This window comes from Equus przewalskii, chromosome 13, assembly GCF_037783145.1.
Source record: "Equus przewalskii isolate Varuska chromosome 13, EquPr2, whole genome shotgun sequence".
Classification (NCBI taxonomy): Eukaryota; Metazoa; Chordata; class Mammalia; order Perissodactyla; family Equidae; genus Equus; species Equus przewalskii.
The window spans coordinates 7,585,636-7,601,290 of record NC_091843.1 but is presented as its reverse complement, the minus strand read 5'-3'; the positions used below and the strand labels follow the sequence as shown (position 1 = coordinate 7,601,290).

At 55.0% G+C, this 15,655-nt stretch overlaps 1 protein-coding gene and 1 long non-coding RNA gene across 2 annotated transcripts in view; one reads left to right on the top strand and one right to left on the bottom strand.

Annotated features, from left to right (window-relative positions):
• ERGIC1 (endoplasmic reticulum-golgi intermediate compartment 1) overlaps positions 1-15,655 on the top strand; it is a 102,494-nt gene that overhangs the window by 62,383 nt on the left and 24,456 nt on the right. The window contains exons 4-6 of the mRNA XM_070569038.1: positions 2,875-2,969; positions 7,059-7,183; positions 14,942-15,046. Of these exons, the coding sequence (XP_070425139.1) occupies positions 2,875-2,969; positions 7,059-7,183; positions 14,942-15,046 (325 nt within the window). The remainder of the gene's footprint in view (positions 1-2,874; positions 2,970-7,058; positions 7,184-14,941; positions 15,047-15,655) is intronic.
• Positions 9,837-11,807, bottom strand: LOC103542928 (uncharacterized). Its single transcript, XR_542793.2, has 3 exons — positions 11,668-11,807; positions 11,013-11,095; positions 9,837-10,124 (listed from the first exon to the last, which is right to left on the bottom strand). It is a non-coding gene; the product is annotated as an uncharacterized lncRNA (long non-coding RNA).

The window sequence follows — 15,655 nt, the reverse complement described above, 5'->3', positions numbered from 1 at the left end:
CAACAGCCCGCCAAAGTTGCGAATTACGGCTGGGGTAGAAATTGGGCGCTGAAGGCTGAGGAGGAACATTTGGCTGTGGGGAAGTCGGTCCTCCCCCCGTGGAACCTCCTGTAATCCTGTTCACTCCTCCCGCGCTGGCTCATCTCTTCTTCCTGTCCTCTGATGTGGGCCAGTGCTGGGAGCCTGCCAAGCACAGGCTCCTGTCTCCCATCCCCACACCCTGGGGCCTCAGGGCCAGGGCCCTCTCATTTCTCCTTGGACCCTGGATGCTGAGGAGGGGAGGACGGGGAGGCAGCAGGAGCCCTGGAGAGCCTGGGGCCCAGGCCTGGGGCAGGACTCCAGCGCGGCCATTTCCTGCTGTGTATGCTTGGGGACAGGACTGACCCTCTTTGAGCCTAGTTTCCTGGTTTTAAAGTGGGGATCAGGGCATTTCACAGGGGCAGATGGGATAATGTGAATGCACATAGGCCTGACAGGGCCTTTCCTGGCTTCATGGGCTGGAGGCCCAGCAATCTGAAGGCCACTCTGCCTCTGTGGCTCTCTTGTCTCTGGGAACATCCCTGTGACCCCCACAAGGAAACGAGTCCCGGGTGTCCTTTTGCGCGCGCCGTTCCTGTTACTTGAGCAGCAGCTGCATCACACTAGGTGCTGGGGCACGAAGACAGGGTCTTAGTAAAAATGAATACCCTTGCCCTGGCTCCACTCCTTTTTTCCCAAGAAGTGGCCGTTTACAAGGCTCTCTTAGAGTCTAACTGTTTACAGCCAGCAATCCTTCTTTATTTTACAGCCTGTGGACAGCACCCAAGGGGCCTAATTAATGTTTAAAATAACCTCAGCCCAGCCACCTCAGGCACTGCCCCAGAGCTGCCCACTAGGCCGGGCTTTAAATTCGGTTCCCTCTCCCCATGGGCAGTTATCTGAGAATCAGAGGTGGGCTTCAGATACAGCCATCCGATGTCCACCCAGTAACCCCTCAGGGGTGTCTCCAGAGCACCTCAAGCTCAGCATGGCCACATGGAACTCACTACTTTCCCACCCCACCAGTCCCACTCCTCTTCCAGGGGCTCCCAGCCCAATGAATGGTTCCAGAAAGAAACATGGCAGCCTCTGCATGCTCCCCTCAACCTACCGCCACACCCTGAGCATCAGCGAGTCCTGCCTGCTCTGGCACACCATGCCCTGCATTGCCCCCCATCCCTGCCACACCCAGTCCAGGCCGCCATCTCTCACCTGGACCACCGAAGCAGCCTCCCTTCTGGTCTCCCTAATGCATGGTGGTCCCTCCAGTCAGTCCTCCTCGAAGCAGCCAGAGGGAGACTGTTAAAGGGCAGGCCTATCCATGCCACTGCACTCAGGATCAAGACTGAAGGCCTCGCCGTGGCCTCTGAGCCCTCACTTGGCCCACGCCCATTCTCCGGCCACCTCCCATGCCATGCTTCCCTGTGCTCCACACCGCAGTGACCTTCCTTCGGTTCCCCAAATGAGCCGTGCCCCCACTTCCTGGCCTCTGCACGTGCTGTCCCAGGGGTTCTCCCTCCCTCCTTGCCAGGACAGCCTCCTACCTCCTCAGAAAAGGCTGCCCAGCCTACTCTCCCCAGAGGTCAGTCACCCCGTTAGTCCCTCTCGTGACACCCCGCAGCTTTCCGTCAAAGTAGTAATCACAGTTGGCGTAAGGTGTTTATTTAGGAGATGAGTGGCGTCTGTAAGCTGGATGAAGGCAGAGACCACATCTGTCTGGGTCCTCACTGTCTCTAATGCCTGACTGGTGGTAGGTGCTCAAAAAGTATTTGTTGAATAAATGCATGTTGCTGACAGATCCCAATGTGGCACCCTTGTCCCCAACAACAAGGTGTCATGGCTGTCCACAGAGCCTCATGCCCCCAAACTGCGCCTCCCCCACAAAGATGTCCACGTCCCCATCCCTGAAACCTGTGAATATGTTACATTACGTGGCCAAAGGAACTTGACCAACGTGGTCACGTCAAGGGTCTTGAGATGGGCAGATGATCCAGGGTTATCCAGGTGGGCAGGATGAAACCACAAGAGTTTCTAAGAGGGAGTGAGGAGGTCGGAGAGGAGAGAAGATGCTCTGTGGCTGGCTGTATAGATGGATGAAGGGGCTATGAACTAAGGTGGCCTCTAGAAGCCGAAAAAGGCAAGAAAATGGGTTCTCCCCTGGAGCCTCCAGGAAGAGTACAGTCCTGCAGACCTATTTTGGACTTCTGACCTCCAGAAGTATAAGATAATAGATATGTGTTGTTTTAAGCCATTAACTTTGTGATGGTTTCTTACAGCAGCCACAGGAAACTAGTATGTTAGTCTAGTCATGTCTCAGACCCACTGCCTGCCCCAGGGCTTTGTGAGAGCTGGGACGTTGAGCGTGAGCACCCAGGGAGCTCCCGACTTCCCAGCTTGGAGGCGGGGAGGGAGCTCAAGAGAGTAGGGAGTAAGGTACTGTGTGCCTGTTGGTGCCAGGCCCTAATTCCTAGTAAGGCCCACGTTTCTCATTTAAGTGTTCAGACCACCCCATGGACAGTGGGTGGTCGTATCTCGTTAACAGGTGTGTTTGAAGAGGGGGTTCTCTGCCTAGGTTCACATAGAGGGCGACAGAGCCAGGACTGGAACTTGCATCTGCCTGATGCCAGAAAGCTCTGCTCTTCGCACCGCTCCGTCCCCTCCCTCCCAGTTGGAAGGCCAGCATTTGGAGAGCGCCCTCAAGATGGGAGCTCCCCTGAGCAGGCGCAGACTTCCCCCAGATGGGGCTCTGGGTTATCTCAGCAGTGGTCACCAAGTGAAGGGGTCCCTGGCCGTCCCCTGCAGCCGGTGGGGGCGGTGCCCTCATCTCAACGAAGCTTCTCTGCTTTTCTCCCTCAGCGTGAATGAGCTCTACGTCGATGACCCAGATAAGGACAGCGGGGGCAAAATCGACGTCAGCCTAAACATCAGTTTGCCCAATTTACACTGTGAACGTGAGTATTCCCGCCAGCCCTCTGCCCCGGCAGGAGGCCTCTGTAGGCAGAGCCGCGTGCACGGAACTGGCGAGATGACCAGGACGAGTGAGGCGAACGGGGCAGGCTGCAACCAACAGGCAGCATGGGGTTCTCCCCACTCTTTTGGGGGAAGAATGTAATCAACTGTGCATACACTTGGAGGTTTCCTAGAATAAAAAAAATCAAGAAACTGCTAATGGATTACCTCTGGAGAGGAGCGGTGGTGGTGTGGGGGTGTTGCTTGGGTCCAGTTCCCCAGAAGCAGAGCCCGAGACTCTGCAGATGAGTTATTGAGGGAGAGCTCTCGGGAGAGCCTGAAGGGCCCGAGGGAGGTGAGAGGACCAGGGATGTGGGTACAGCCTGGTCCCACGGGGAGCTATGATGGGGGAAGACACCCCAGTTTGTGTGTGTGTGTGTGTGTGTGTGTGTGTCCGTCCATCCGTCCGTGTGTCCCTGGCATCCTTGGCTAATGGCTGCAGGGTGGTGTGTGCAGGAGGGTGGGGGTCACCTAACTTCTCAAGCATCTCAAGGCAAGGAGCCCTCCCACCCGCCGAGAGCAGACACCTGGAGAGGATGCGGCTCTGAGCTGTGAGCAGCCCATGGGGAACTTCCTTTTTTACTTCCTACTCTGTTTTGTTTGTTTTTTTTCATTTGTTTCAACCATGAGAATGAGTTACTTAAACAAAACAAAACTCATGGGAAGTCTGGTTTGGAGTCACGTTCTGCCTCCTCTGCTCACTAGAACTGCGTGACCCTGGTTGAGACAACCTCTCAAGCGTCCGTTTCCTCATCTGTGAAACGGGCTTCGTGCTGGTATTGCCTGAAGTTGTTGGGCAGATCTGATGAGCTGGCTCCTAGACTTGTTAGTGAGGGGACTGGGTGTCCCCTCCTGGACTGGGGTTCTAACCATCCCTCTGCCCCAGCCTGGCATGGAACCCGATGCAGGCCCTTCTCCTCCCCCGGTTTCCTTCCTACTGAGGGCAGGACACTGGGTGGGTCTGTGGCCAGCAATAGGGAGAGATTCAGCCCTGTTATTGCCTTTGCTGAGAATTATGTCACCGTTATGAATCCACAGTGGGCCCCGAGCCAAGCAACCTGTTGCAATGGATTGGTTTTATTTTCATTTGTTCTCTTTCTCTCAGAAAAATAATTCATCTGACAGCTTCTCATTCAGGAGTTGGTCGTGTCTCTGGAACAAGGAAAGTCTTAGTCAGGCCAGAGGACTGGGACCGGTGGGCCAGGGGAGGGAAGGGATGTGGTTCCAGGCTGCATCCCAGCTCTGGGCAGTGGCCCAGGAGGGACCAGACAATCTCAAGCTGCTGGCGCACCAGCCCACCCGGCCTGCTGCTCTGCGGGACCGTAACCTGAGCCCAGGCAGCTCCTGGTAGAGCCCCGTACCCTGGCTTTTCTTTAAAAGAACTTCACATTTTCATTATGGAAAAAAATGCATGCTCATCATTGTACCTTTGGAAAATCAGAGCAGCAACGAGAGAAGAAATCGCCCCTGATTCCACCCCCTGATGACAGCGTCGGTTCACTTGACGCCATCCCGCCCCGCTGGCCTTCCTCTCTAAACATGGCTGAGATCATGCCGCGTGTGCAATCTCATATCCTGCTTTTAAAAATAATATTTTTTGTTACACAACCAATGCAGGAATACATTTTTTTATTTTAAGAAAGATACGTGTTGAAAATAGAGAAATATATAAAGAAAAAAGTAAAGCAAGTACAAGTTCCCCAGGGTGCCATCCACCCCACAGGAAGCCTCTGCTAGCACCCCTGTGTGTGTGTGTGTGTCTGTCTGTCTGTCTACCTGCCTGCCTGCCTGCAAACCTATGTCATGTTTGGGTTTTTGTTTTTCTTTTTACATAATTTGGATCCAACTGCATGGGACCTTTCCAGGGTTTCTTGTTTCTTCTGGTAATACCTTGGAGCTGTTCTCATATTACTCATATTATTAGTAAAATAATAACCACAGCTGCCATTTATTCGGCTCTTACTGTGGGCCAGGCCTTGTCCTGAATCCTTCGGCTGTATTACTGCATTAAGATGAGCGGTCTTCTAGAAGAGTGGCCAAAGGGTGTGGCCTCTGAATCGAGACTCTGTGGGTGCCAGTCCAAGTTCCATTGTTTCTTAGCTGTGAAATCTCACACAAGTTACTTAACCTCTCTGTGCCTCCGTGTCTCCCAATATGGGATGGGTCCAATGATATTATCTTCCCCACAGGGGTGTTCAGATGGTGCGTTCTTCCAAAAAAGGCACTTAGAAGAATGTCTAGCACATAGTAAGTGCTGTTTTAATTTTTTAAATCCTCACAAGCCCAGGACAGAGGAGGAAGCTGAGGCCCAGAAAGGTTAGGTAACTTGTTTGAGGTCCCACAGCTACTCAGGGGCGGAACGAGGAACTACACACAAGCCCATGCTGTTGGCCGCTGCCCTGCTCTGAGCTGCCTCTCCCCACATATGGATTTAGCATTCCAGAGAAGGCTGTTCCGTGTTCCATTGACCAGTCCCTGTTGACAGGCACTCGGGTTGCTTCCAGCTGTCGCAATTTCAAATAAGGTTGCCCAGAGCAGCATTGTGCACATGTCCAGACATGTGCGTGTCTGGAAGATGGGCTCCCGGAGGTGGAACTGCTGAGTCAAACGGGGACCTGCTTGCGTTTCTTTTAAACTGAGCACTGCGGCATCAGCGTTCCTGCGGACTACGGAGCCGTGAGCGCCGTTTTCAACAGCTGCATCACGTTCCCTTCTGTGGATGGGCCCTCACTCACTTCCCCCTCCCACCAAGGAATACGGGGTTGCTTCCCTTTTCCTCTTTTAGGGTTGGCTCACTTAAAATTGCTTCCAGCCGCTCCTTCTGTGTTTGCACCTTCTTTTCTAGTGCCTCTCTGGGAAATTCCTGCATTTCCACAATCTATAGCCGCCCTCCCCCTTGCCGCTTGGAGCATCTCAAGGAATGCAGCTGGCGTGGGCCTGCCCATTTTGCAGATGGGGAAGCTGAGTCACAGTGAGGAGGTGGAGAGTCACATTGGAGTCAAGGGCCAGGACGCCAGGTCCCAGGTTCCCCATTTAGTGACCTCAGGAACCTAGAAAAGTGCCCAGGCTCAGGAACCCAGAAAAGAAAAGAGGGCAGGCCCTGAAGGAATAGGTGTTGGGTAAAGGAGGTCTGAACGAATGAGCGATGAATGAATGCCTGACGGCCTGAGCCTGTCCCCCTGGTGAACCCAAGGACTGAGGAGCGTAAGCGCTGATGTTTGTTAAGCACTCGTTGCTCACTGTGCATCAGAGCCTGTTCTGAGCATTTCTGCACTTGTTAACTGTTGATCCTCATAATTCTGCAAGGAAGGTGTAATTCTTATCAGCCCCGTTTTACAGAGAAAGCAACTGAGCCATCGAAAGGTTGAGTGCCTCAGCCAAGGTTGCCCAGCTAGTGAGAGGCGGGGCCAGGATTCAGCCTTCCTTTGGTTTTTTAATTGAGATCACATTGGTTTATAGCATTATCTAAATTTCAGGTGTACATCATCATATTTTTGACTTCCGTATAGATTACATTGTGTTCACCACCAAAAGTCTAGTTGCCATCTGTCACCGTGCAAATGTCCCCTTTACCCCTCATGCCCTCCCCGCACCCCCTTCCCCTCTGATAACCACCAGTCGATTCTCCTCATCTGTGTGTGTGTTTATCTTCCACATATGAGCAAAATCAGACGCCCTTTTGACCCTGACCCTCTGCTGCCTCCCTGCAGGCTCGTTCAGCGGTCATCACCCCTCTACCCCGCAGACCTCCGTCCCTGGCCCCGTTAGCTCTGCCTCTCTAGCTCTTTTCCTCTCTTCCTTTTGGGTCACAGGCTATGGCAGGGGACGGGGACGTTGTGGACCTGCTCCCTCTTAGTCCGGCCATCGCTTTGTCCTCCTGTGCTGGCTGACTTCCTTTCTGTGGCTCTGGGCCCCAGACGTGAGCTCCGTGGAGTGGATGAAGGAGGGCTCCTGAGAGGAGGGGGCTGGTCCCCATGCTCTCCCCATTTCTCTTCATGTCTGTGACCCTCTTCTCTGCTTGGCTCCTGCAGTGGTCGGGCTCGACATACAGGATGAGATGGGCAGGCACGAGGTGGGGCACATCGACAACTCGATGAAGGTCCCGCTGAACAACGGGGCTGGCTGCCGCTTCGAGGGGCAGTTCAGCATCAACAAGGTATGGAGATCCTGCATGGGCCCCTTTTCTCTGCTCCCAGCCCCTCGGTCCCCCTCCTCCCTGAAACTGGATGGCAGAGCCGTGTGCCCACTGGGCCTCCCCGCGGACAGAGGCCCTGCTGGTGGCTCAGGAGGGGGGCTGCTCTTCTCCCCAGCTGGGGAGGCAGTGGGTGGTGAGAGCCTTAGGGTTTGCTGCCCTGAGTTTGAGTGTCAGCTCTACCAGCTCTTGGCCAGGCAACGCCCCACAAGTCACTGGACCCTCTTGGCCTCAGTTTTTACATCTTTAGGTTGAGGCTGTGATGATGATAATAGTACAATGATGCCACCCAAGGTTTGTGTGAGGATTAGGTGAGCTATTACACATTCATTCATTCAGAAACCTTTCATCGAGCACCTTCTGTGAGTCAGGGTGGGTTGTCGGCCCGGGGGCCATGCACGGAGTAGGTGGGCAGAGTTCTGCTCTAGTGGAGGGAGAGGGACAGTATACAAACGGAAAAGCATCTACTGAAACGGTGGGCGCTAAGTGCGGTGATGAGGAATAAAGCAGGGGAGGGGCGAGGGGGCGGGGGTTTGAAAGTACTCGGTCAGCTCCAAAGGACCATGCAGGTGTCCCTGTTGTTCTGTCACTAGAACCAGGAGCTTCGGATCCTAAGTCAAGGATGTGAGGGCGGTGCATTTGGGAGTGCCAAGGAGCCCCGACAAGAGGCTCTTCTCAGCTCTTTTGTATTTTCACAGTAGAGACCTATGAGGTAGCACCATTTTCCAGATGAGGAAACTGAGACCTAAAGAGGTTAAGTATCTTGCCCAAGGTCACACAGCTATCCCCATGTGTCCCACACCTCCCCTTCCCAGTCCCAGCCAGACTGAGCCACTGGCCGCTCCTGGCTTCTGCTTGCCTCCTGTAGCCTCTGCTCAGAACTGCCTTCCTCTAATCCCTCACATCTGAATCAGAGGGTGCAAACTCACTGGCCACACCCAGCCCAGAGATAAGTTCCATGTGTCCTGTACAGCATTCAAACTTGTCAGAGCCAATAGCCAAAGATTCGGAGTCCAGACTTCTGGCTTTTCAAAGTCAGAGGCTCTGGCCACACTGGCCCCATGTTCCACTACGACAGTGATCTGAGCCAAGGAGCAGCCGCCCCTTTACACAGGGCGCTGCTCTCCCTTCCCGCAGGCCCCGCGGGGTGGCTGCAGACTCGGCCCAGGGGCTTGGTGTGACTGGGCCTGTCTCTCCCTCCACGTCTCAGGGCCGCTCCCTCTCCACGTGGTCCCTCCACGTGGACTGTCTAGCAGGGTGGACTACTTCCGCGACCGCTCAGGGCTCCCTGGAGTGCCAAAGCAGAGAATGTCACCTCTGCCACATTTCATGGCTGAGAGTGAGTCACGCGCCAGCTTGGGCTCAGGGTGGGAGGGGCCTGAAGGGTGGGGGGTTGGGAGGTGTGGTTCCTGGGGGCTCTGCATGTTAGCTGCCACACAGGGTCTTTCCTGTGCCCTGGATTTTGTGGCGGCCGTGACGGGAGCCATTTGAGGGTTTTACTCAGGGAGGCAGTGTAGTCGGATTTATGCTGTAAAACTGCACTTTCTAACACAGAGCCGCTAGCTACATTCACGTTAATGAAAATTAAATAAAATTCAGTCCGTCAGTCTCACCGGCCACATTTCAAGTGCTCAGTACCCACACATGGTTAGTGGCTACCATATTAGCACAGATGTAGAACGTTTCCATCATCAGAGAACGTTCTACTGGACTGCAGACCCTTAGAGAGATCGCTGTGGCAGCCGTGTGGGGGCGCACTGGAGCGGCCAGGAGCAGAGGTCATGGGCAGTGGACGTGGCATGGAGTCGGAAGGGCAGCAGCCAGATGAGGGATGTGGAGGCAGCAGGACTCGGTGATCAGTTGGATGAGGGCAAGAGTGGAATCAGAGAAACCTTTTATGTTTCTGTCTTGACATTTTCTCGATATGGAAGCTTGGGGAAGCACGGATTCCATGGGCGGTGGGGCTGGGAATTGCTCGTTCTATCCTGGACACATTTCATTTGGGGTTCCCATGAGAGATGTTAAATTGGAAGCTGGACGTCTACTTCTGGAGAGAAGTTCTGGGCTGGAGATGTAAATGTGGGAGTCATCGGTGAATAGGTGACAAGTCTAGCTCAGTGCTGCTCAGAGTGGGGCCCCCAGACCAGCAGCACCAGCATCCCCTGGGAACTGGTTAGGAATGCGGATTCTCGGGCCCCGCCCAGAGCCGCTGACTCTTATAACAAGCCCTCCAGGGGGTTCAGATGCCACTAGAGCCCGAGGATCATTGATCTGAGCTGGATTACCTAAGGAGAGGGTTCAGATACCCCAAGGAGTGAGAACTGAATTCCACGGTCTGTGAACTTGGTGGGGGAAAAAGGACATGTTTATTTTTACTAAACTCAAACTCAAATTTAGCATTTTCTTCAAGGATGAATGTAGGCAACAAACCAGAGTAGCATTAGCAGCACCTGTGACTTTGTCACCAGTAGAAATTGCCGATATTTATATCCCTTTAAAACTGTCACAGGTAATTCAAGGTACTGTTTATATTCGCCACCACTTGGAAATTACAGTAACGAGTTGACCTGTGGCCAGATCTTGTTGTTTATTGCATTAATAAGGAAGCATATTCAAATATTTTTTAAAATATTTTAATTCTGTTTAAATATCATTTCTTTCCTTTGTGATCCTATGTATTTTATGCATTCAGAACATTCTAAGCATTTAAAATATAGGCGTCACCAGACTGGCAAAGGGTCGATGGCACCAGAAATGGAAGAAGGTCAGGACGCTGTAGGAATGCGGTGTGAGCGCTGAGTTTTGGTGCGCTCCAGGGTTTAGAAGTAGGGAGATGGGGAGCAGAGTGACAGAAGGTAGGACAAGGAGCAGGTGACAGGCAGGAGGAAACCAGGCGCGGTGGGCCCTGGAACAGGAGAGAACATACATTAAAGAGGAGGGCCAGTGCTCTAAGGTCAGGGTGTCCCGCTGACCTATGTGCTGCAGGCACAGCAAGTCCTTGGGAAGCAGAGGGCCTGGGACCCAGGTGGCGTGGAGGGTGCCCTGGAGAGGAGTGGGGAAAGGGGGCGGGTGAAGTGGTGGTGGGCTCTTGCTCTGCCTCCGGTACCTTCTCTCTGTCCCCACCAAGCTCCCGGAGAGCTGCTGCTCATCCGCAGGTCTGGTTCACGTGCGCGCCTCGGGGCAGCCGGCCCTCCCATTCCCCTGACCAGCCCCTCTGTCATGACCCTTACGTTGCTATTGTCTGTTTCACTTCTTGACTTCTTTTGACCATTGCCCCTGCCTCTTACTAGTTCACTCATACATCGTGCTGTTTATTGAGTGTCTGCTGTATGTCTGGGGTGCAGTGCTGATAGAAACAGCCGTGTTCCCTGCCCTTGGTGGCACTTGTGGTCTATTACAGGGTGACAGCCAACCCACAGATGAACACCTGAACAAGCCAATGTGCAGTTCTGATGAGGCGGCCACAAGGAGAATGAGGGGGGTGCTATGGTGGAGAATAGGAGGAGACCCCCTGAGACGGGGTCTGAGGGGTGATGGGTGAACATGAACACACACACACCTCCCAACTGTGGGGGCCCCCCCAGGGGGGTACGATCATCTGGGTTAGAAAAACGCATCTGCCCAACCAGTGAACCAGGAGCACCCAGGTTTATTCAGCACCCAGTATGGGGTGGGTGCAGGAGACAGCCAGCCCCACACCCTCCTCCCTTGGCAAACATGCCCAAGGCTGCAGTCGGCGCCCTTCAGACAGGCTACGGGTGAGCCAGAAATTGCTCTTTGGGGTCAGACAGACCTGTGGTCGAGAATCCTGGCTACGACGCTCGCTGGTTAGATGACTCTGGGCAATTTAGCCTTTCTGAGCCGTGGTTTGCTCACCTGTAAGATGGGGATAATAATACTGACCTCACAAGCGTGAGACATGAACAAATTAGAATACAGAAAGCACGTACTGCGGCGGGGACTGGACAAGCCCTGGCCCTCCCCACCCTGCCTCCTCTCCCATCCCTGGGAGCCTCTGTAACCTCATCAGCTGGCTTCCATCCTCACATGGGGACAAGTGTGCTCATAAAATGTGCATGGTGACATCCAAGAAACAGGTCTTCTCTGGTCGGGGTGGGCGGGGAGTCTAGGAAATGGTCACACCAGCCCGCGCCCTATGGCTGCCACCTATTAGGTTCTTCCCAAGCCCTTTACCGCTATTAACTCATTTAGTCCTCACAACAACCTTGAGGGTACAAGGCACCGGAGATTAAGTGACCTGCTCAAGGGCCCACAGCCAGCACTTGAACCCAGGCAGCCTGGCCCCAGGCCTCCCTCTTTCCCTCTGCACCCCCCACCCGTTGCTGCTGCTGTGACCAGCTGTGTCCATTCCCTCCAGGTCACAGCTCAGGCCAACCTCTGCCCCCTACCCTTGGAGACCCCCACTCTCCCTTGTTAAAGGTTCATACCTTCGAGAAGCTCTCAGTCCAGGGTGCTCAGATGAGAAAGCCAGCTGCACTGAAGGGCAGGCGAGGTTGGTGGCTGGCCCCCAGCCCTTTATCTCCCAGTGTCAGGCTCACCCTTGCCCTGTGGCCTCCTTATCCATCCATCAGGAAGTTGGCCAGCAGCCAGATGTCAGAGTTCACATGTTCCGAGCTGCACCAGCAGCCCCCGGCAGCCCTGACCCCTCGCTTAATCACCCAGCCCCGCAGGAGGAGGGCAGAATGGGCTGGGGTTTGGCGCCTGGCTCCATCTGTGTGTTTTTAAAATCCATCAGAGACACTGACGTCGGTTCCTCAGTCACAGGCTCTAAAAGCATCGTCTCTGCTTTCTTCAGCGCAGCGTGTGCTGGCATGAGTCAGCCACCTGTGATGGATTCCTGGTGCAGGGGAGTGAGTCACTGAGTCACAGCCTCGTGGGGCGCCCGCGGGTGGCAGATGCGCAGGAGCCAGCCTCCTTGACTCACTTACCTCTGGGAGCGTGAGGCCCAGGCCCCAAACCTGATTGTGAACTCTGCGCATAGCCTGGTCCACAGGAGGCCCCGTGTCACTGCATAGGAGGCCTCTAAAGAACGCATGCCTGATGCGATCAGTCTCTTACGTCCGGGGGTGGCGGGCAACGGGGACTTTAGCCCCAACTTTATCACGCGAATTTTTTTATAATACGACCGTATCCAGGTATTATTTATATAGGTAAAAATGAAGCTAAGCAATGTTACTAAAATACAACGGGCTTTCCCCTGGGCCCTGCCTGTTTACTTGCTCTTCCCTCTTCTGGAGGGCCCTTCCCTCCCGGCTCTGACGACAAGCGTGTTCGTCCTGTGAACCCAGCCTGCTAACAACTGCCATTGGCTCTGCACTTGTTCCTTCATTTAATCCTCCCAGTACCCTTTGTGGTTATTATCCCCATTTTGCCAGTGGGGAAACGGAGGTACGGGGGTTACTGACCTTGCCCAAGGTCCCCCTGGCTGGGGAGAGGGGCCGGACTGAGGCCCGTATGTGGAGCTCAGCTGCTCCGCTCCCGCAGGTAGTTGGGCTCCTGCAGCAGGCGATGCTGTTGTCTCTGCTTACTCCGACCCAGTGGGTCGCCCCCTCCCCTAGCATCCTGGGCCCAGATCCCAGGCACCACTCCAGCCCACACCACACTCGCTGAGCTCACAGAGGCTGGGCCGTGCCCTGTCAGCCTGGTGCCTCCCACGTCCTTCCAAAGCTCAGGTCCCAGTGAAGACAGGAATATTCCCGTGGGAAGCACACAGCTTTGTGTCTGAGACAGGCGTGCTTAGCAAAGCAGCGGACTCACGTAGGCTGCTGTGTGCCGAGCCGTAGGCCGTATTCTACCTTCCTTCCTCCAAGGCGGCTCACGAAACCTGCACTGAGCTGGAATAAAATAAACCCTGAGTTTTCCAGTAGCATTTGGGGCCTTTGCTAAACAACCTATATCCCTCTTATGCCTCTGTTTCCCGCTACTACCACCCCTCTTTTATTTAGGGTTCAGTAATACCAACCTCTTTTAGTTCCTTACACATGCGCACAAACTGGGCAGTTTCTGACCTCCACACGTTTAGGCTGTTCCCTGTGCCCAGATGCCTTTCCCCCTATTCCTGAGCAATGCAGACTCAGCCTCAGAGCCTTAGCACAAGGCAGTCCTTTCTGCTGACAAGTCCCCAGCCGAGGCAGGGGCCCTCCCCGTGGTCCCCACAGTCTGGGCATCACTCTGGTCCAATGTGGGTCACACAGAGTCTCATTTTCTGTTCCAAGCCTGTGTCACAGCAGACCAGCAGCTCATCCAGGGCCAGGCTCTTCTCTCTCTCAAAACCTGGCACCTCCAGAAGGACTGGCTCCGCGTGGCCGTCCTCCCAGGGCTGCTGAGGAGAATGGCGTCCTGGCCTCCGTGGCAGAGAGAATCACGTCCCGCTTCAGCGTGCAAAGTCTGGAGTCCAACAGACGTGACACCTGACCTTAGCAGCTTCTTCACTGCTCTGAGGCTCAGTTTCCTTTTCTGTAAAATGGGAATTACCAGGTGCCAAAGTCAAAAATGCTGTTTTAAGGATTAGTGTGATTCATTCATTTGTTCATCCATTCAATAAACATTTATTGAGCGCCTGCTCGGCCCCGGGGTCTGGGGAATCCAGCAACAAATCAGACAGCTCTGCTAGCATGGAGGGCGGACGAGGGCGGGAGAGGAGAAGGTGGCCGGTGACCCTGAGGGCCTTGGCAGGGCAAGGGGCTTGGGGAATGGGGGCCGGGGGCCCTGAGCAGGGGCCTGAGGGAGGTGAGGGAGAGCCATTCGGAAGAGGGTTCCAGGGAGGGGCACAGGCCCCAAGGTGGCACCATGCTGGCAACATTCTGGGTACCACAGGGAGGCCAGTGAGCAGAGGAGAAGCTGGTGGGAGAGGAAGCAGAGAGGTTGGACAGAGTGAGTGGCCATTGGCCAGAGCACATGCAGCCTGTGGACCCATGAGGACGAGGCTTCGCCTGGAGAGAGCGGCAGCCTTGGAGGGTTCTGAGCAGAGGAGTGATGGGGTCAACTGGAGGGTTCAGAGGGACCCCTCTGGCCGCTGTTGGGAAGGCTGCAGCCGCCACCCAGTCCAGGGTGGCATTAGGGGTTTGAGAAGGTCAGGTGCTGGGTGTCTTGAAGGTGGAGCTGACAGCGTTCCTGAGGGCGGAAGGTCGGTGTGAGAGGGACGGGGTCAGGATGACCCCAAGTGTTTCGGTCCGAGCGGCTAGGAGGAGGAGGGGCCTTTGGGTGAAACAGGGAGGCCCTAGAGAGTCGTGAGGCCCTTGCCGCAGGCTTATCATCAGCATCATTCATTCCCTAGACATTCATTCAGGACCTCTCATGACTGCGCTCTGCAAGGCCTCGAGACCCAGGGAGGAAAGGAGGCCACCACAGCCCCGCCTTCTAGGATCCCCCAGTGCAGGGTGTTGGAGCAAGTTTGGGTGGACGATGGTCTTGATTTGGGGTTCGAGGAGGCCCTGACCTGTGCTATTCGCCCAGCTTGGCACTTACCATGCATTCACTCACCCCATAACCCCAGCAGCCTCTTCCAATAGCTACTATTATTGCCCCCATTCTAAGAATGAGGACCCTGAGGCTCAGAGAGGGGTGGTGGCCATAGGTCCAAGTCCTATGGCTTGGAGCAAGCTGGGATCCAAATCCAGACCTGTCTGACTCCAGGATGAAACCCTGCACCCCACCCTCTGGGGCAGCCAACCAAATTCCTGAACCTTGCATCTCCCCCAGGTCCCTGGCAACTTCCATGTGTCCACACACAGCGCCACAGCCCAGCCACAGAACCCAGACATGACCCATGTCATCCACAAGCTCTCCTTTGGGGACACGCTGCAGGTAAGTGGGGCACACTGAAGGTGGCATGGTCGGGGTGGGCGTACAGGGGCCGCCTCTGTCCTCCCTGGTCACAGAGGGATGCCTTCCAGGGGGGTCGCCTCCTTTGAGTCTCTGCTCCATACAATAGCTCCTGGGTTCCTTCTGAGCGCGGCTACAGTATCCTCCACAGTGCGCTGGACTTGGAACCTCAGGTAGAGACCAGGTCCTGGCAAGGGACTCACTTCCAGGAGCAAGTCCTGAGTGTGTGTGCTTTCTCTGTGCCAGTGCAGCCTCTGAGGGAGGAGAGGGCCCTTTTGCAGACTGGAGCTGGGCCCAGAGAAGCCATCGTCCAAGGTCCCCCAGCACATCTGTCTGACTCCCCTTCACAGCCCTGTCTGCTCTGCTGCCCAGTGCCCACGTCCATTAAATGGGGGTGGCGCAGTGAATGAGGGATGCTGAGAGCCCCTGTTGCTTTCAACGAAAGGGCCACCTCTGGCAGCCCAGCCGGGCAGTTTCCTACCCATGGCAGCAAGTGCTGACCAGCTCTCTGCCGGCTGTAGGCCTCTCTCTTCTCCACCCCAACCCCGTGGTGCTCCGGGGAAAGTCTCTTACCCCAGTCTGACATAGCGG